General features: G+C 54.2%; 1 protein-coding gene across 2 annotated transcripts; it reads right to left on the bottom strand.

The window, feature by feature from the left end:
* Positions 1-5,611: 5,611 nt before the first annotated feature.
* Positions 5,612-20,624, bottom strand: NEK8 (NIMA related kinase 8). 2 transcript variants are annotated; one of them, XM_073315170.1, is made up of 15 exons: positions 20,556-20,624; positions 18,900-19,105; positions 17,565-17,797; positions 15,762-15,893; positions 15,343-15,551; positions 14,582-14,661; positions 13,812-13,993; positions 13,413-13,563; positions 12,473-12,549; positions 11,123-11,240; positions 10,625-10,775; positions 10,149-10,312; positions 9,760-9,918; positions 9,338-9,496; positions 5,613-6,908 (listed from the first exon to the last, which is right to left on the bottom strand). In XM_073315170.1, the coding sequence occupies exons 1-15, from the start codon at positions 20,600-20,602 to the stop codon at positions 6,880-6,882; spliced, it is 2,097 nt and encodes a 698-aa protein (XP_073171271.1). In that variant the 5' UTR covers positions 20,603-20,624; the 3' UTR covers positions 5,613-6,879. The 2 variants fall into 2 exon arrangements, with proteins under 2 accessions (XP_073171272.1, XP_073171271.1); XM_073315171.1 differs by lacking the exon at positions 9,338-9,496 and having other exon boundaries at positions 5,612-6,908.
* Positions 20,625-20,867: the final 243 nt, after the last annotated feature.

Genomic DNA, 20,867 nt, shown 5'->3' with positions numbered 1-20,867 from the left:
GGTCACCAGGGTTGCCTTAGAGTTGCTGGGGCCCAGAGCCCAAGGGCTTCCACCCTAGGTGGCAGGGCTGGGTTACAGGGCCCCTGCCTGGGGCTGAAGCCCTTGGACTTTGGCTCCCCCCTGCCCCCGGGGCTCAGGCTTCAGCCCCCCCTTCTGGGATGGTGTAGTAGTTTTTGTTGTTGGAAGGGGGTCGCAGTGCAATGAAGTTTGAGAACCCCTGCGCTAGACAATCCTTTTCAGGTGACTACGGTGCTGCGTGGCTACAGGCGCTGGGGTGGACACTCAGGACCTAGAGAGCAAAAGATCTGCAGTGACCCCTGTGGCTAATCTCAAAGAACTGTTTTGTTCGCTCCTGAGACCTGTACAGCCACCCCCACTGAAGGACATTTGCCCCAAAGCTGGGCCTTGGGGGGCATGCTGATGAGGGCAAAAACAATCCCGTTCCCTATTTCTCAGAGCAGAGAATATCCCATTTCTCTCCATCACTCTCCATGCAAACCATCAAGACTCTTGGCTTAGCCCCTCTTCCCCGCCACTGGGAGTTGGGGGCCCTGCTCGGACTGCATGGGTACCTATGCCCAGCAGGCAATCGCCTTCCTGCCCCGCGTCTCACCTTCTTCTCAAAGAGGTTGGAGGGAGGATAAAAGATGCAAGGAGCAGAGCCAGACTAAAGTTGCCACCCTCCAGCCTCCACTTGCTGCTCTCAGAAAGCAGCATGTAGGGATGTGTGTCCCTTCCCCCAGAGGCTGGCAGAACAGGTCCAACCACCATTTGGTGCCCACAGGCTGACAGGGTGAGGAGCAGGTGGCTGGAGCCTAACCCGCCCGTGCTCTAGCCCTTGTCTCATGGAGGGTAGTGGTGGCTATGGTAACTTTTGGGTTTAGTTTTCAAATAGCAAATGGAACACGGAGGGATTCCTGGGGGAAATGCTAAGTGAGTAAATCCCCATCATGACACTTGCTACACATGTTCTTCTCCCCCAAAAGTTGTGTTAAAATCTGCCAGGGTCTGCCTGGTGGGAGCAAAACCCGGCCCCCCAGCATTTGCTAGAATCAGGGCAGGCACAAAACTAGTGGGGTATAGGCTGCAGCCCCCACATACACAGCCTGGGGTGGGGTCGGGGAATGATATCCCAGGGAATCAGGTTCTGGGCTAGCAGCTTAATCGGCCACATGCATGGTGCTACCCTACCTGCTGTCAAGCAACTGGCTATATGACAGATGGGTTAAATGAATGGGGCATCCAAATTTAAAAGAGGGTCTCTGCCAGTGCATGCCAGGAGCGCACTGGGATCCCTCTCCAGCAGACTGGGCACCCGTGTGACTTGAACTACAGGCCCTCAACAGCTCTGGCTGATAGGAGAGGACTGGTCTCCAACCACACACTAAGACCACAGGCAGGAAAGGTTAACACACGGCCTTTGTGAAGGCAGTAAGCTGGTGGCAGAATGGGCTAAACTTTAACCAGCAGGAATTTGCTCCCTCACTTTCCCAGAGCTCCTGGAAATGCTACATGTGAGAGATTAACCATGGGTGGCCTTATGAGAGCAGGCTGGGAAATGCCATTAGAATACTGGACATAGCTGGAGCTTGTTGATTGGCCCCCAACGATGTCCCACCCGGTCTGGCATGCTGGCTGCGTGGCCCATGGCATGTGGGTAACTATTCTTCCCATTCTGTTTTCTAGTAGCCATAAAACTCTTCAGGCCGCGCATTCCCTTTCTGGTTCTGCCACTGACTCACAGCATGACGGGCGTGCTTAGGTGCCTCTTGCATTGCAGTTCAGCCAGTGTCAGGGAAGCCAGATACAATGTGATTATCCCCTAAGCCCTCCTATAGCATAGATGGCTCTTAATTGTATTCTGTAGGCAAAAGAGCTAAGGCCTTCACCGTGTCCAAGCTTTAGCTCGCTTTGGGAACACAGTTAGGGTCCTGTCTACACCACAAAATGGACCCATGTTGTTCAGTTGGCACTCAAGTTGTGGTCTAGCCTAGGCTGGGGCATGGCTGTGAAAGCTGGTTCCATCCCCCTCAGGCCGGCCAGAACAGGATAGAACGTGCTCCTCCAGCCATAACTCCATGTAAACCATCTCTGCACACAGCTTTAAAAGGGAGGGGGGTTCTAACTGCGCTGTGTCGGTGTCCCATGCGGAGAATGGGGACAGAACTTAGCTAGCTCACAGAAGTATGTGCAGCTCCATTAACGGAGGCCTGCGAGCCCCATGGGACTCTCCGATGAAAGGCGCTAGCAGGCTAGAGAGTCACTATTTCTATTTATTGCACTTTGATGTTTAGAACTACTCAGCCTCTAAGCCCACTGCAGAGAGCATTTCTGACTCATTAGCTAGCGGGAACACAAAGTCATCAGAAGGAACTGGCTGGAGAGATGGGACAGCCTGAAGTGAGGAGTCCCTGTCCCTGCCATGGGGTTTACAAACAGGAAAGATCAGCCCCTTTCAGAGCCTGAACACTATCAGATATTGTGTGTCTATGGCTCCCTCAGGCCCAAATGCTTCTAGGCACATCAGTAGTAACTAGAAATACCTCTTAAACACGGGCAATACATGACCTCACTCCAGACACCACCAGAGCAGCTACTGTACTTATAACCTCCTCAACTACCCTGACATATCACTCCCAGACAGACAGGCAGTCCTCCTACACCCAGTGCCCCCAACAGCCCATCACAACCCACCTACAAACACACACACACTCTCTCTCTCTCTCTCTCCCTCCAACTTTCAACTGAGAACAGAACAAAGCGGCCTGGGATTTCACCAGCTCCCTAGGGATTTTCTACTTCTTGAGTCCCTCCCCTCCCTCTTCCTGGTGTTATCATCCCTTCACACAGGGAGAGCTGATTATGGATGCTGCTCCACTCCCGGGAGATGCTTAGGAGAGCTACAGAAACTACATAGTACAGAGTTTCGTGCCCCTTCCCAATCCCGCCACCGCTGAGTCCCTAGGCCAAGTGATGGACCTTCAGCTTTTCTTCAGGAACGTGGACACTGCACAAGATCCACCTCAAGCTGGAGAGAACAGGAGGGAAATGGGTTGCCTCGGCAGCCTTCCCCTTTCCAGCATCATCTCCTGAACATGTTCTTTTTTCTGTCCGTCCTCCGGAGCCTCACCAGGGATAGTTGAGGGACACTGCTGCTCCGGAACAGTTCCGTGGCTGAGCTATCCTCTTCACCAGGACAGGGCCCATCTCTCCTCTATGCGCTCCATGTCCCTCTCCTGCTGCTGGCCCCGTGGAAAGTGCTCTGGCTTTGGAAGCGAGCTGCGAGTAGGGGGCGCGCATGAAAGGGGCGTGTGCACTTCAGTGCCTGTGGATCCGGGGCTCCTTGCCCTTGGCTGGGATATGCTGCTAGAGGAATGTATTCTAGCCCCAGCTCCTCTACACATAGGACTAAGAACAAGCCCACAAGCCGCGGCATAGGATAAGCAGGAGCTTTCACTGGGGTAGCATGAGCTTGTGCGGGGAGCAATGCACAGGCTTGAGGGATGGAATGGCCTGTTAGCTCTGGCTGTTGTGCCTCAGGGAGGGAGGACATGCCTCAGCCTGTAGTTCTGAGAGCTCTAGTGTTGTTCTGGGGCCTCTTTGTTTCTTTTCCGAGCTGGGTCACAGTCCAGTATTAAATTCTTCAAATGACCTTGCTGAACTCCGGGGCATCAAAGATTAACTCCAGTGCTCAGCAAATACCAACAGTGGTTGTGAATTCCTGCTGGCTCTGGCCTTAGCTTGGGGCTGCAACACCCCAAACTCCACACACACCAAGGTGTGACATGAGTGAGAATCAATGGGGTACGGTGTCCATACGTCCCAATTTGGCCAGGACAGTCCCTTTTTTAAGCCTTGTCCTGGTCGTCCCGACTTTTTTTGACAAAACAGGGCGTTTGTCCTGTTTGCTCTTGCTGCCTGATGATCAGTTGGCAAAAGCAAACTGGACAAAGTGGGGCAGGAGAGCACCAATGCCAGCCCCACATGGGAGGGAGGGCTCAAGAAAGTGGCTCGGGCCAGATCAACCCCACGCACAGTGGGGAGAGGGGGCCTTGGGCTGGTCCTGTGCAGTGTCCCGCTTTCCCTTTGGGAAAATATGGTCACCCTACAAGGGAGATTACTGGGGTCTTCCCCTCTGGGAGCACATTGTTAATGAGCTGGCTCCTCACCTTATTACAGTCCCTAATGCCGCCATCCCCCATGGGCTCTGCTGAGAAATGGCCCTTCTGTAGGCTATAGAACAACATCTCTCATGCAGTAAAAGCCCCAGAAGAGGCTCCGGAAGTGGAGCTGGTGCCAGCAGGTTTCACCTCGGCGGGTACTTTGCCTTGGGGAGGATTGGCAGGTACTTCACCTTTGGGAGGAGCTGTTTTGCTCCAAGGGGACATAGGAAACCAGGTGGCTGGTGTCGGACTTTCCAAGGGACTGGTTTATGGTGGATTTCTACTCAACTCCATACTTTATTGGCAGGAGAGGCTGTACAAGTGCTGCCAAAGTGCAGGACAGAGACCTTCTGCTGTCAGAGGCAGACATGGCTCATCAGGGAGCTGCCCTGCCTAGGTTATGGAGTCACAACCCTCCTGTCCAGTGGCCATGCCTGGCCAGTTCTGACCCTCTGGCAAGTCTCTCCAGAGGCAAGAATAGCATCTCCCTCCAGGAAGGCTCCATTTTCCCTCAGCTCTGGGTTGGAAAGCAGACTGGCCAGGCTCTTCGGAGGGAATCTCTCACCTGCGCTTCCACGTTGGAAGTGCCCCCCTGGAATCAGAGTGGACTTGGGGGCTAACAGTCAGAGGTGCTGAGCACCCACAGCTCCAGGTCAGGTCAGTGGGAGCTGCAGGCACCCGGCTCCTCTGGCAGCCCTCTCCCTGGGCTCTACAGAACAGAGCCGGGGCAGTAGAGACATTGGCAGGAGGATGCTATTCCTGTAGGAGCTGGGGCTGCCCTACAACAAGAGGTCTTTCCTGAAACCATTCGCCCAGGAAGCCTGCAGTGGTTCTCTTAGCCCAACAAGCTGCAATCGCCTTGGTTAAGGGTTGCCCTGACTCACAATCCTGGATCTGACTGGGGTCAGAAAACACCTCCACCTAAACAAAGGCTCCTGGGAGCCTCACCGTGACCTACAGAAGGGAGAGGAAGCGCAGCCCATCCAAAGCAAAGGGTCATGAGACAGGCTCACCCGGCACAGCCAGGTACGCAGCACTGCCTTCATCACTCAGCACTGGCTTGGAACCGATCAAGATGGCCATTCCCCACAGCAAGCCCCGGATTCTACCTCCCCTAGTGAGCCACACCATTTTAAGGGCAAGAGAGATCCAATGAGCATGTGCAGTGATCTGATCTACAGCCCCTTAGCGTGAATAGAGCTTCCAACGCCAGCAGAGGTGGAGGGCACAAGGCAAATGCCAAGAAAACAGACACCTTTGAACAATCAACAGGACTTTCTGGTGGTAACAGAGTGCTGATTCTTCCCAGCTGTGCAGAAGACAGCCACCAGGGAAAGGGAGAGGAATGTCCCCAGTCAGGTCACCATGCTACTTCCAGTGCTACAGGGGACCCTGCTCCTCAGCCTCTCCAGAGCCCCAGCACCCAGCGGGGACAGGAGCCGTGATACAAGAAATGATCTTTCATCTCCAGACATAGCAGCCAGACGGCACTGGAGCCCGTCAGCCACTGCCAAGTTTTGCCTCAAATCAAACAAAGATCCACAATAAAATAACTAAGCCAGTGAACCTACCAGCGAGTGAAAGCATGGCCTTTATACACAACAACTGACTGGCAAGTGTATCATAGTAGATGTGAAAAGGAGAGCTGCTAAGATAGATCAGAGACAAGCTCTTCAGCAAATGGCCCCGAGTCGGGTGTCAGTAGAAAAGTGAACGATCCTTCTGGTTACATAGAAAGATAACTCCAGTCTCTGGTAGGAAGAGCCCCGGGGAGGTCCTCCTCCTTCCTCATGGTCAGACTGGGACTAGACCTCCAGTTACTCGCTGTGATACTGGTGATTTTCAGTAGCAGAGGTCTAGGCTGTTGGACAGTGAACTGGTCACTAGCAGGCTTTAGGAGACCTGAGAACAAACCTTAGCCGGGGCATACAGAACTAAGGGTTGAAGGACCCAAGTCAAGCTGTGATTGGAGAGTTAAAGGCAGGCACTTGGGAAGAACAGTCCAGGGCCAAGCCGCCTACACACAAGATCACTGTTCTCGCTGGTTCTGGCAGCTTGTGAAGGGCCAAGTGGGTCACGGCCCCAGAACTTTGGTAGCTTGAAAATGCAATGAACTTGGTCAACAACTGGGCCAAACATTCTTCAGGAATAAATAGACTTTAAGTAAAAGAGTTTGCACTTAGTCACCCATCATAGTGCCTGGGGCTGTAACAACAGACGTTCTGGTGCAAACACTGACAGCTCTCTCCAACACAAAGCTGCCAGCCCACGCTTTGTAACCAGATTCAGTTTTCATGGATCTGTGAAAATGAACTGAGGCCCTTCTTGCTGGTGGCAAAATCGCTTGACTGGGGCCCGCTGCATACAAGTCAGGTCATGATCACCCTTCATCCTGGATGGAGAGATGTGGCCTGTCCCAGCAGATGCTGCTCCACGGGGCAGCGGCCAGGGGAGGCTTCAAGTTCCAGCAAAGTGGCACCTGTTGATCTGAAGGGTTTGACATCTCTCATCAGTTCTGTGCATTCCATTCTCTATAGATTAGGTGTTCTCAGGCTCCTGGCAAGCACCAATGCAGCCCATGGTGTTGCCCCTGCACTACAGAGCCCCGTCCTCCAGGCCCGAGTAACACTGAGGCAGGCAGGAGAGGATATAGATCAGAAGGAAGCTGGCTATGTCCATATGGAGGTGGTGCAGTTCGCTCCTCTCAGCCCATTCCTCACTGCGGGCCCGACTCCTCCCCTGCAGCTGAAACACAAAGGGCAGAAACCAGGGATAAAAACAGGAAAAGTATCCGATAGAGCACTCCACCAGGAGGCTAAAATCAGCAGCATCCTGTGGCTACCAAGCCAATAATCAGGCTGACAGGCTTTGTGGTTCAGTAGCCCAACTTTCTTGCTGCCCCGGGAAGCCATTGTGAGGCCCTCATTAGTACACAGAGCAGAGGGCGTGGGACTGGCATCGGAACAGCCATGTGCACTGGTGCTAAAGGATTAACAGAGAGGCCCTTTGTCTTCATGTTGATTCTAAAGGGTCTTCTGGGGGGTAAAGAAACAGTGACTCCTTGAGGTCTGTGCCCCCCTTACTCCCCCCACTGAGTTAGCCCCGAAGGCAAAGAGAGACTCTCTCCAAAGGAGTTCTGTGCTGCTGGACAGGCTCCCACTTCTCATTGTTCATTCATTAGTGGTCCCTTCCTGACTGGGGTTGCTTCGGCATGGAGGTTTGCACTGCTGAGGTCTGACGAGAGTTAGTAGCAGGTTGCAGTACAGAGCTCACAGTAAAGCGGGTCGCAGATACTGGTCTAGTCCCAGGCAGTTGCAGCCAGGGAGCAGACGCCAAATGCTGGAAAGAAATTGCACTGAATGGTGACCAAGAGAGAATTACAAGTTGGGGCACTAAGAAACCACTGGGTCCTTAGCACAAAGGTGCTTTTTAGTGATGGGCCTTTCATACGGCCCTGTGTCAGGGGACTAGGGCTATACCACAAGCAGAAGGTTCAGACAGGTTTTCTCTTCTGGGAAAAGCTTTCCAACCCAACAGTTGGGTGAAAGCCCAAAGTTCGAACCAACCCATTCTGCAAGCTTTCCATGGTATCTTCACTCTGGTACCCATGGAGCAGGGCAGGGCACTGTTTGCATGTGACATTTTGGTGGCTCAATTCACAATCCTGAATGTTATGCATTTGGGTTCAACACTAAATCAGTGAAAGACTGTGAAGCGCTCAGATGTAACTGGGGGGGGGGGGCAGGGCAGATAAGGACCTAGGCTGGATCGATACAGATACAAGAAAGTTTTCTGTAGCTTAATCAAGGTGCCCAGTGGAGCGTGACGGAACTAAAAGCCATGTCCCTGGGAAGGAGCTCCTCCCCGCTGGGGACAATTAGCCAGCTAGCAGGGGACAGGGAAAGGGAAAAGCCATAGTCCACACTGCAGAGGTACGAGCAGACCCTCCAATGTGCTGACCTAGGCTCTCTTCGTGTATCCTGGCACAGGAAGGGCAGGTCCAACTGTGGGTTTATTTGAACCATGTAATGATGCTGCCTTCAGACTGAGGGAAGAGAAGCCACACGCTGTTGCTATTTTTATCAAACCACAGAGAAGATCCAGGAGCCAAAATGATGCCTCAAATCTCAGTTTCTATTTAGGCAACTTCAATTGCTCTGAAAGTCGCTGGTTTGGGAAATGCTTTGGCTCCATAAACATGGCCACCAGCACGGCAGCTCCCTGCAGGCTTCCCCTGACCAGCCGTAGCAGGAGGGCATTAGGAATCCAAAGGACTCCTCCTTCCCCCGCTGCTCTTTGCTTTGCTGGGTTGGCTCAGTATCACTACAGTGGCTAAGGGGTGTAGCACACAATGAGAGATGGATTCTGTGCTTTGCCTGGGGCTGCTCTGATTTCAGTGGAATACGAAGTCACCATAGATTCCAGAAACCAGCCAGCTGGTAACGAATGGGGGGCCTTTGGCCCGGTAGGCACTGGGAAGAGCTGCAGAGTGCTCCAACCGGGGCGGGGGAGTGGGCTTTGCACCGCTCAGGAGCTGACCCATGGAGCAGTGCTAAGTGACTCCAGAGGGTGCACGCACTCCCGGCTCAGGAATAGGTCTCCCCAAAGCAGACACTGTAAACGCTTGGTACAGGATGTCCGGATTGACAGGGCTGAGCAGGGACCCATTGCAGTGGAGGCTGTCCCTGTGCTCTGCAGGGCCAGGGTTCACTGTGGAGGAGTAAGTCCAGATTGAAAATGTGTTGGATTCCCTGGTTATTAGCATTTGGCCTAAGGAAGAGCAATGGAACACCCCAGCTAGAAAGGGACCTGGGTAGCAACAGACACGGCAGCACCCCGCTTCCCCCAAAGGAAATCCCAGAGTGGCAAAATCTGGAGGGGCTTAGTCCAGAGGCAAGTCAAAGCAATGCCAAGGCAGGCAGGAGCACCCCAAAGGTCTGTGGCCCAGCAGGCACGGAATGAGCAATAGAGCATTAGTGTCCCCCAAATCACACAGTGTAATTAGCAAGGAGAGCTGCAGAGAGCAGAGGGCAGCAGGGGCTGACAGCTGGCTAAACACACTCTGCCCCCTCAGTGCTGCCGGGCATGACCCCTCTAGGGTGCCAGGCAGGGCTTCAGTTTAGGTCCCCTGAGCTTGCAGCAAGAACAGCTGTGGCGAAGAACCCTCTACTCACGTTTTACTGCCAGCAGTGTGTTCCCATGGCAGCAGGCGACAGAGGTCACCAGGTAGGGGTGGGTTTCCTCCAGCTGCACAGGCCTGGGAGTCCTGGTCTCCTCATCCTTCCTTCCCAGGCGCCCGCGGGCTCCTTTCCCCCATGTGTACACCTCTCCCTCTGGAAAGGAGACACTTGGCTGCAGATGGTTTCTCCCAGACTGACATGAGGTTTGCTGACCCTCCAGTCTCAAGCTGCAGAGCAGAGTGCCCTGCCGAGCGGAACAAGCCTGCCCCCCTTGCTCCTCTCAGAGCGGCCATAGGAAGCAGGGTGGGGCTGCAGGCTGCAGTCTGGAGCACTCACCAGCAGCACTGACTCCTTGGCTAACAGCTCAAGAAAGCCAGGAACTGCTGCAAGACAGGACACCAGGGCTTCAATCTCACCTGCTCCAATGGCCACAGTGAAGGCATCGCCACAAGCCACCATGGTGACCTTTATCCCTTGGAGTCCCACCACCAGGTAGGGCACTCGGCCGGTACGGCAGGTGCTGCTGCCAAGCTGCCCGTGCTGGTTGCTGCCAAAGGTGTAACACTGGCCAGAAGCTGTCAATGGGAAGACAGAACTGAGAAGTCAGCCAACACTCGCCTGGTCAGAAAGCAGCGAGATGTCACGGTAAGAGGCTGGTATTCCACCAGTGCAGAGCACACTGCCCCCACAGCCCAAACATTCCCAGGCCGACTCGCTGTCTGGAACCCAAACCACGGGGGGAGGGGGGGAAGGTCCTCCCCACATTGCCCCTCCCAGCACAGGTTTCCAAGGGCCACCTCCTCACCTGTGACTGCAGCCGAATGGGCTGTTCCGATATCTGCACACACCACCGGCTCTTGATTTAAAGGCCCTGACTGGACACATGTGAATGTGGGAGCCTCTTCCACCCGATCCCCCAGGGACGGCTCCTCCTCCTCCGCAATCTTATCCAGGCCCAGCTTGTTAAACCTGCATGAGGAGAGCAGTCCCGGGGCTGAGCAAACATCGTGTATTATAAATGGAACTTCTTCAGAATGCCTTGGGCCAAAGCCTTCCCGGACTAGCTGCACGGAAGCCAAGGGATGCTGAGAAATGTATCGTTATTGTGATATAGGGCACATTCTTGCTCTACACCAGAGCTGTCGGCAGCTCCAAAGAGATACCCATTACTGAGCTTCTCACGCTGCTGGAGACAGGACACTGGATTAGAGGGGCCCTGGACTGATCTGCTATGGTGACACCTCTGGTCCAGAAGGCAGGGAAACATCCCTCTTTTCTTACCTGTTGCTCCCACAAGCAAGAATCCGGTTCTTCACCGTCAGGACCATGGAGGAGTCAATACCACAAAGGACTTTCTGAGCCTCGTGTTCAGGAGGAACAGCTACTTGCTGGGGAGAATTAGCGGAGTCCAGAGTTCCCAGCCCCAGCCGACCTGGGCAAAAGAAATCGTTTAGAGAGACTTTTCGTATCAAAATACAAACCAAAGGCATTTCCCTGAGTAACAATATCTAGAGTGGTAACTGCAGGGCCTGGATGTGGGCCACTGTGTGCAAGGGGGCAGGTGCCTTAGCTGCAGACACACCCAGCAGGGAGCACTGTGTGTAGGGCGCAGGTGCCCTGGCTGTGGGGAACTGCCAGCTGCTCCAGCCACAGTCGGTCTCACACAACAGTTACCTTCCAGGAAGTACACAAAGGGACATCAGTAGGGATTGGGGAAGTAAAAGGGGAGGAAAAATGCCCCTTGATCATGCTAAGCAGTGGCAGCTAAAATCCCCTTACCATTGTCCCCTCTGCCCCAGGCAAACACTTCCCGTTCATTGGAAATGGCCAGCACATGAGACGCGCCACATGCCACCTGCACAATCTCGTAGCCCAGCAGTGCCTCCACGATCTTAGGCTGGTAGAGGAAAGAACAGCTTTAGTCAGCTCCGCCCTCTCCCCCATCAGCTCACTGACTGACTCCTTACTACAGCAGATCTGCCTACCCAGCGGGCACTGTAGAACGGCAAGGCAAGGTAACAGAGCTCCATGGATTTTCTAGTTCCTATTCCAGGTTTTACACTATATGAACAATATTTACATTTCCATAGTACCTTTTGTCCCAAGGGATCTTAAAGGTGCTTTACAAACTATGTGTATATACAGCACAAAGGAAAATGCAGCCACCTCTGGGGTAAACAACAGCTGCCAGACAACCAACTAGCACAACAGTTTGGGGAGGAGAAACATTATGCCAAAGGCAGCAGGGCAAATCTCTACCCTTGTGACAAAAGCCCACGCAAAGCAGGTAAAACTTGGTTATAATGTCTCACCTGAAAGATCCACACCCAGGGCACTGCACGGAAACTACTAGCTAACTCTCCCGTGAGGCAGATTCCCCATTTATCTTCTCACTTTGTTTTTTCCGTGCTGTGATAAGAGTCAGATCTGACACATCCCTCCCATGGGCCTCAACCTCCTCAGGGAAAAGCACCATTTGCTTAAATAGGGTTGCAGCCACCAATCTACGCTCCTCCACAGCGGCAAATGGGAGGTGTGCACAGCTCTCAAGCAGAAGCCAGAGGGTAACACCCACCGAAGCCCTGCAAGGGAGCACAGAGACAATCCAGCCCAAACCCTCATCCCTGGCTGGATTTCACATGTTATCGCCACCAGCCAGCCAGGGTGGGCTGGGAAACAGCCTGGAGAGGGAGAGGAGAGCTCCTTTCCAGCTCCAGCACTTTGTCCCAATCAGGGACGCGTGGCTCTCCTTTTAACACTGGCTCTTTTGAAAAACAAGTTTCCCAGTGAACCGCAGCAGCTGTAGGGCTGAGACCGAAACAACCAGGTGTGTGATTGCAGGCAGCGGCAGAGTCTGGGTCCCAGCCAACAGCAACCACAAGGCAGCTCTCGACAACCCTCGGCATGTTGTAACCCCACATTCAAAGACATCTTTGTGCAAGTGGGGGGAGAGAAGCAGGATGAACAGAGCTGGGGGGAGGGAAGGGAAAGGATCCGGTTCCAGAGCCCGTCAGCGTCATTTGGATGCACACAGCAGGACTGCTGCAAGTCCGCTGGGGGCCAGGGAGAAGCTGTGCCACATGACACAGTCAGTATTTATCGGTGTCCCCAATTCCTCATACTACAAACCTGTGTTACATCAGTGAAGTTTCCATGCCCCAAACAACCATTACTGCCACTGCCAAAAGTCATGATTATCCCCCTGTCTGGAAAAGCAAAATAAAGCCATATTACAGCCACCCACAATACACTGTGCATCTACACAGCCCTGGGGACAGACCACAGCATCCAAGCAGTACCAGTGTCCCTTGGGAGCCCTCACCAGCTGGCAGACACTGCCAATCCCACACTGATGCCTTGGGCTAGCTGCTAGGGGGATATGTACAGAGGGCTAGTTTTAGATGGGGCTCAGGAGTCTTGAGAGAAGCAGCCATAAACGTGCTGGGACAAGTCACCCAACAAGAACTAACACAAACAGGGGATGATGGGCAAAGCACTGAGATAACATTATTCCAGCTGTGTACGCAGGAGCTTCTAATTCAACAGTCTGGAGAGGTGTTAAACACACAGAGTCCTTCATTTACCGGCCACCCAGCCCAGGGGCAGCAGGAAGCATGGTCAGAGATAGGACAAACATACACATTTGAAGTTTGCCAGTTGCAAATCTGTCACTTATTCCCCTGATCCCCAGCAGAACTGCAAACACACTGGGCTCCCCACGGGCCATCAGAAGAACCTCACTGTGCAAACAGTGCACATTCCAGGTTGATGTCACTCAGCCAGGAAGCTCAGACCAAAAGCAGCTTGGAGGATGCTTTAAAAGCGTTTTCAGATCCTGGCTCCCCAGGTGCTGCTGAGGACACCCGGCCCTGCAGGAGGCTCACAAAGACTCATTGAAATTGGTTTCTCATTCCGGGTGGGAAGAGTTCTCTGCCATACGGACTTTGGGACTAGAGTCCTGCTGGGCATGCCCCATCAGCAACACAGCAGCTGCACCATCCCAAGATGGGGTTGGCTGCTTTGGGAACCCCCAAAACGTGCAGGGAGACAGCACTGCTCATGGCCATACCTGTCAGGCAGGTTGTGAAGAGGTCACCACAGGACACATGTTTGATAGTCACTCCGGACTGGCCTTCCAGGAAGCGGGACACAAACTGAGGCTGGAGCTGCTCTGTGGCCCCTGGGAGAGAAGGGCCTCCAGCAGCACCCATTGGGGAAGCCTAGCAAAGAGAAGCCAAAAGGTTTTGAAATGTACTTTGCTTGCAGCTGGGCTTGGGTGAAAAGAACAAGTTGGAGCAATAAGCCCACTCCGACCTCCTGCAGCCTCAGTGGTCACCAGGAGCAGCCAGGGATTTGCCTGCTGACTGTGGGGGATGTGAGGCCATGGCATGTCTGGAAGCAGGCTATACGCCTCCTTTGCTGACAGTGGCTTATTGCCCTTGGCTGCTGCCTGCTTGCCATTGCTCACCTCCCACATGATGAGCCTCCCTGATTTAGTGACGCCGGCCTTCTGGGTTCTCCCTGCAGAAACCTGCACCACTTCTGTGTTGAGCATGGGCAGGCGGAGGGGGGTGGTGATCCCGCTGCCCCAGGTGTAGATGGAAGACAGGGGAGGTGGGATTCCAGTCCTGGCTGAACCAAGTCGAACACCTAAGAGGCCAAACGAAATACCATCACCCCAGCTTGCCACCCCCCAACCCTCCCTGGCAAGCTATAATGGGCAAGGAAGCGGCTCTAGCCATACTATCCAGATGCCCAGCCACAGTGGAGGACAACACCCAGTTAGACAGAGGGGCTAAATCAGCTGGCAAGAACAGGGCCTGGAACCTCTGTCTGAGGCTCACTAGGGGCTCCAGGGAAGGCTGTTCACAGCAGCTCTCCAGGGCGATGCCAGCAGGAGGAGGGGGAAACTAGTGTTCTACTCTAGAATTTGCAGAGGGTAGATGGGCTGCTACAGCTCTAGCTATTCATCACCCAGGGACCCTCAATTCCCAGCCTGGGTGCGCTGCAGCACAGGGGAACTCAGGCGCCAGACGACAAGGGCAGGAAAGCCTCGGAAGCAGCACTGGCTAGCTCCTAAGTCCCATCAGCCTGGGGCTGGAGTACAGGTTCTCCGAGGAAGGGGATTTAGGGTGTGAAGTGCCTGAGTTTCATCTGGCAGAGGATGCCACTGCTGGTCAATACAAAGGATTCGCCTTTGAAATTAAGTTCTGCTGAATACACTGTGCCTGGCCTTACCCCTGGGTCTGGCACTGGTCACTCTTCCTCCCGCTCTGTTGTGGGTCACTGGTGGCACTGTAGCTAATGGCTTCTCAGGCCTGTCAAACCGAAATGCACAACTTCTGACTGTTCACTCAAACAGCTGGGCCAGCATCAGCACTGGGCTCAGAGAGGAGAGGGAAGCTTTATCATTAGGGCAGAGTGAACTGCTGAGCATGGCCTGGTGCAGGCAGACTCAGGACAGGAGACACAGTTCAGTTTCCTGGGGACAGTTCTTTAAGATCGGCCAGCTGGCTCTCTGACAGCACCATGTCCTGTGTGAGGTCATGCTGGCCCCAGGGTAAGGGTGACACCAAGGGCAGGGGCAAGAACTCAGTCAGTGTGTACACATTTGTATTTGCTGACCACAGCAGTATGGGTCTTCTCAACTCCAGGGATCCCAAAGCACCACACCCACCACAACAAAGAGTGAGCGAGCAAGTGCAACACCTGTCAGCAAGATCCTGAGACCGGAGGTGAATCTGTCCTCCCCGTGACAGCCCCTCAGCAATTCACCATCTCCTGAGCCCCCAGGCTGCCGAGCATGAGCCCGGGTCCTGTTAGCCTGTATGCACATACCACAAGCACAGCTGAGATCTCTAGCTGGTCAGCGTCCCTTCCCAGCTCCAACCAAGTAAAGAACTGACTCTCTCAGAGATCTCCTGGGAGCTGGAGCCTCTCCATCCCCGTCCCCTCCCATTGGTAGGCCCCAGAGAGATGATCGCAGCAGCACAACTTGCCTTCTCATTTTGACACTGCCCACATCAGTGTAAAGGTTCAGAAGTGGCCTGATGCAGATGGCCTGGGCCATGATCTCGTTCAGCTGGGGCCGCTTGGAAGGGTCCAGGTTGAGCATGCTCAGGATGAGTTGGCGCAGGTCTGGGCTGTATCGGTCTGAGATGGGAGCAAACGTCCCACTCATGATCTTTAGCACCAAGGCGGGCAGATTCTGGAGAGTATGGAAGGAACATAGACACACATGGTTAGCAGAACCCTGGCTGCTGCATGGGCAGAGAGACAGGAAACATCAGGAGCAATGCAAGGTGCTGCCCTCCCCAGAGCTGCAGGCTCTGTGGGAATGCAACAGGCACAGCCCAACGCGGACGTATTTCTGGAATTCACATCTCAGCTTTAAGAAAACCCCAGACCCCAGCCTTACTGCAGCTTCAAAGGCTCTCTTGAGACTGGCAAGCTCGTAGAGCACACAGCCCAGCGCCCAGATATCGCTCTTCTGGTTGTAGGGTTTCCCTTCGCACAGCTCTGGGGAGATGTAACACGGAGTCCCCACAACCTGAAAGAAAGAGGCACAGATGCATGATGGCACTCTCAGTCCAGAACCACGGCAAGGAGAGGTAAAGATCAACACCGGTTACAAAAATGACTTGACTACAACACAACGAAGCCAGAGTTCTAGGCGAACTGGGAGGAGCATTAGTTTCCCTGCTATTGATTACTGGCCGATGATCTTCCCAAGATAAAATTGCTAGAGGATTTACCGTTTCTGACGCTACTAGAGCATGGCTCCCTCTCCCATTCAGCACTTAGCTCCAATGTGAACTTCTAGCCAACTGCAGGGCTCAGATCGCTTAGTGATGCCAACCAGATCAGGTTAGATGGGGACAGATACCAAGGTATCACGCAGCGAAAAGATGAAAAAGAAAAGACAGGACATCCACCCAACCAGCAAGATTCAGTAACTGAAAAAGTCAGCCCCCAAGCACATGTGTCATATCAGCCCGGTCTCAGAAGAGGCTCTCTGATGCTAACTTCTCACACAGCCGCACTTTTTACCATCTCTGGTTGGCTAGGAGACTCCATCCCAACCTGGTGGACTGTGACCTAACCTTGGTTATCCAAGACTCTGTCACATCCCATCTGGACTACAGCAATGCAATGCACCTGGGCACAAAGGCAACAGGCCTTAGGAAACTCCAGCCACCGGATGCCACAGTGAGTCTCCTCAGCACCACGGGCCATCACGAGCCCAGCAGGCCTGTCCACCACCCTCTACGCTGGCTTCCTGTAGCCTACGAGTCAAGTACAAGGACTCAGGCCTTAGCTTCAAGGTGCTCAGTGGCTTGGGCCCAACATATCTAGGAGCCTGAAGCTTCAGGATGAGGACTGTGGTTAACAACTCCACCCCTCTGGAACAGCAGGACTCTTTACCCCAAGGGCAAAGATGGTCTGTGCAGGAGGAAGAACTTCCACAAGGCCAGTAACAGACTGTGGAACAAACCTCCCCAGGAACTATGGATCATCCCAACACGCCCCATCTCCTCCCACTGCAAGTGCCAGGCACCTACCTCCAACCAGCCTTCTCCAGCATAAACACACAGCCGCAGGGATATTTTTAAATAAAAAACAATCTTCAACAACAAAGCCCTACCAAAATTAACCAATCCACGCCACACACAATACTCCCCTGGGGACAAGGAGGACAGTTGTTTTCATGCACTACTGGAAGGCATTCAGACATCATGGTAACGAGAGAGATAGGAACTGACATAACTACTTTCATGACTGCAGTAAGAGAGGCTGTCAAGGGAGATTAAGGGCATGTCTGCACTGCACAAGAAGATCTGTTCTTACCTAGGGTTAAAGTAACAGTGAAGACGCACCCACCCAGCTTTTAACTCGGGTTAACAACTCAAGTTAAAGCCCATAGGGCAGCCTGGGGTTGAACTCCAGCTACCAGCCTGTGTTAAAAGCTGAGTTGCTATGTCTTCACTGCTACCCCGCTACTCTAACATCAGTGAGCTAACTGGAGTGAGACACCCACAGAGTGGAAAGATTAGCAGTAATACTGATTATTTATGGACTTGTCAAAATCTAAATCACAATAGTTGATGCAACCTAATCTCAGGCCCACTCTCCCCACATGGAGACACAGAAACAGAACAGCTGTGATGGGAAGAACTTCCCCTGGACTTCAGAAATTTGGGAACGCTCAGCAGATACGCACCGTGTAGGCTTTGCTCTTGCTGCTCAAGATTTTGGAGATGCCAAAGTCTCCAATCTTGACGATCATGCGGTGCTTGTCCAACAGAATGTTCTGAGTCTTTAAGTCCCGGTGCAGGATCTGTTTGGTGTGAACATGATGAAGGGCCAGTAGGATCTGCACAAAAAAGTGCAGGATGGTGTCTTCGTCCAACAGGGAGTTGCAACGTTTATGAATAAACTCTGCCAAGGTGCCACCTGGGATGGATGGCAAAGGGCAGAAGGGCCATCAGCAAAGGAAGTTTATCAGGGCTGGCATAGTCTTAACCAAAAGTAATGGAATTGAGTCACAGTATCTTAACTGCACAATTGCTGCTGAACGAGCCAAGCATGTCCAAAGTCATACAATGTACCAACAGAACATGCCACGCATTCTCTGAATGTTAAGAGAACAACAGCAGCACGGCACATGGGATGCAGAACCAGCAGCAGAGGGGTTAATGTTAGCACCACACTGTCAATGGCAGCACTGCCTTCAGGGCTCAGTGGGAAACAGAAATGTTAAAGCCATACATATCAGAGCACTGTGAGGCAGCAAATGTCAATGGGAGAACAAGATAAGCCTGTTCTGCCTCAAGAAATTCCCCTTGTACCCACCCGCTGTTTAAGGGGCCAGAATTCAGGTTTTGTATGAAGCAGTTTTACAAACCCTAAGGTAAGCATTTTCTTGATTTAAAATGGCAAGGCAAATCTTGTGTTTGTTTGAATTGACACTTCTCCAGGCAGCTCTGCCGCTCCAACACTGCAGCCCAAAAGGGAAGCTGACAACAAACAGAAGGGAAACTGACAGAACACCCCAGTGAAGAGCAGAAGGGAACACACAGATCAGTGATGAAAAAGAGATTTTTAAAATCCTTTCCATTGGGATAAGCACTGGCAGTGCTAATAATGCAAATGTATTTTAAAACGTTTTCAAATAATAGAATTTTCAATGTGGCCAGGTCCCTTTGAACAACAAGCTTAAGTTATCCTGTGGACCTCCAAACCATGTCCACAATAGCCTCACATAGAATATGCTTCAAGATAAGGAAATAGGAGGTGACAAAGGACAGGAGTGAGCACCTCTTCAGAGGGAAACAGCCTTGCCAAACAAAGGTCAGGCCTGTCTCAAGTACCAGAGACATTATCGGAGTCTCCTCACCTTCACAGAGCACTATGGATGCCTTGAAAACCAACCCATGGGGTTGCTGATATTTAAGTCAGGCGCTCCCTAAAGAGGCTTAGTCACCCAGATCCAGCTACACTGAGGAACCCAAGAAGCTCTGTCCCCAGCCCATGCTCCTCCTCGCCAGTGTCCCACCTGGTGCGTACTCCATAGCAATCATAAGAGCCTTGTCTTCCAGGAAGTTCTCATAATATTCAGTGATGTTGGGGTGATTCAGGAGCTTCAGCACCTGGCACTCGTTCTGTGCTGCCAGCCGCTCGTCCTTCGTCATCTGCTCCACAGGGATCTGCTTAATGATCACGAGCCTCTGGTCAGCCTTGCGCAGACACAGGTGCACTATTCTGTGATAGCACAAAGCATGGACAGTCTGCATTAGAGGGACCAGCCAGGCAAGAGATGGGATGGGAGGGAGCTCAACAAGGAAAGGGGCGACCAAGCCTAGAGCAAAATGAGTGATGTGAAGTGGAAAACAGCACCAGATGTTTGCCAAATGCACCTGTCCAAAAACGAAGAGACGCAAGCAACACAGGAGCCATTTCAGGGGGCCTGGTCCCCATTTCCACTCCTCCCCCAAACTACAAGAGGAAATAAGTGCCGTGTTTAGAGCATAAGACTCCAGGGCTCCTTCCCCAACCTTGACACTGTCCTCCTGTGTGCGCCTAGGCACCTTGCCTCAGTCTCCTCAGCAGTAAAATGGGAATAATAGTGATTCCGCACCTCTCCAAAGGCAGTGACGCTGAGTTAGCTATGCAGAATGTTCTGAAGACGCTAACTGCGAGCCCTGCTCCAGTTACCCATCCCAGTTCCTTTGGACTAAGATGCTCAGCTCTAGAAGTCTGGCCCAAGAAGCTTTATCAGTGAGAAACACAGGCCTCCCACCAGGCCTAGGACACCATAACCTGCTATCTGCCCCCAGCCTATCCCCCGTGCCCTGTTATCTGTCCCCCTGTGCTCTGCTATCTGCCCCCCCGTGCTCCGCTATCTGCCCCCAGCCCGTCCCCCGGGCCCCGCTATCTGCCCCCAGCCTGTCCCCCGGGCCCCGCTATCTGCCCCCCCAGCCTGTCCCCCGGGCCCCGCTATCTGCCCCCAGCCTGTCCCCCGGGCCCCGCTATCTGCCCCCCCAGCCTGTCCCCCTTCTCCTCTATCTGCCCCCAGCCCGTCCCCCGCTATCTGCCCCCCCGCCTGTCCCCCTTCTCCTCTATCTGCCCCCCCACTTGTCCCCCTTCTCCTCTATCTGCCCCCCAGCCTGTCCCCTGGGCCCCGCCATCTGCCCCCCAGCCTGTCCCCCGGGCCCTGCTATCTGCCCCCCCGTCTGCCCCCCTTCTCCGCTATCTGCCCCCAGCCCGTCCCCCGGACCCCGCTATCTGCCCCCCCAGCCTGTCCCCCTTCTCCTCTATCTGCCCCCAGCCCGTCCCCCGCTATCTGCCCCCCCGCCTGTCCCCCTTCTCCTCTATCTGCCCCCCAGCCTGTCCCCTGGGCCCCGCCATCTGCCCCCCCCGCCTGCCCCCCTTCTCCGCTATCTGCCCCCCCCGCCTGCCCCCCTTCTCCGCTATCTGCCCCCAGCCCGTCCCCCGGACCCCGCTATCTGCCCCCAGCCCGTCCCCCGGACCCCGCTATCTGCCCCAAGGGCGCCCTCCTGTCTCCCGGTCCCTGATTGGCTGCTCCGCGAGGGGGGCGCTGCCGCTTCGCCCCGTACCGCGGCTCAGCCCGGGGGGTCCCGCCCCCACATGGCAGCGCTGCTGCCCCCGGGCTCGCGGGAGGGGGCAGCGCCGGGCCCGGGGGGGGTCTCACCCGAAAGCTCCTCTCCCCACCACCCGGATCCGCTCGTACTTCTCCATCGCCCCCCAGCCCCGGCCCGGCTCCCCCCGGCTCCATGGAGACACTTCCGGGCTCCACTACGGCGGCCGCGGAGGAACAGCCCGGCGCGTTCCGCGCACTGGGGCCCCCTCGCCCAGGGTCGCTGCAGGGGGCGGGGGGCAGCAGCGGAGCCAGGGCTGCTCACAACAGCGGGGTGGGGAGCCCAGGCGCCCTGGGGGCACCACGAGGGTGCTAATGGCCCCAGGCTACTGGAGATACCCAGGGAGGGCCCCCACGGCCCCCAGC

Source organism: Lepidochelys kempii, chromosome 17 (assembly GCF_965140265.1).
Source record: "Lepidochelys kempii isolate rLepKem1 chromosome 17, rLepKem1.hap2, whole genome shotgun sequence".
NCBI lineage: Eukaryota > Metazoa > Chordata > Testudines > Cheloniidae > Lepidochelys > Lepidochelys kempii.
The sequence above is the reverse complement of the archived record's forward strand: the minus strand, read 5'-3'. Positions and strand labels throughout refer to the sequence as shown.

Bases quoted from the DNA above. Each gene is read 5' to 3' on its own strand.
- NEK8 (XM_073315170.1), bottom strand. From the start codon at position 20,602: ATGGAGAAGTACGAGCGGATCCGGGTGGTGGGGAGAGGAGCTTTCGG. The intron at 19,106-20,555 runs GTGAGACCCCCC...GTGCTATCACAG, and splicing joins GTGGGGAGAGGAGCTTTCGG to AATAGTGCACCTGTGTCTGC. The intron at 9,497-9,759 runs GTGAGATTGAAG...TCTCCTTTCCAG, and splicing joins CACTGTGGCCATTGGAGCAG to AGGGAGAGGTGTACACATGG.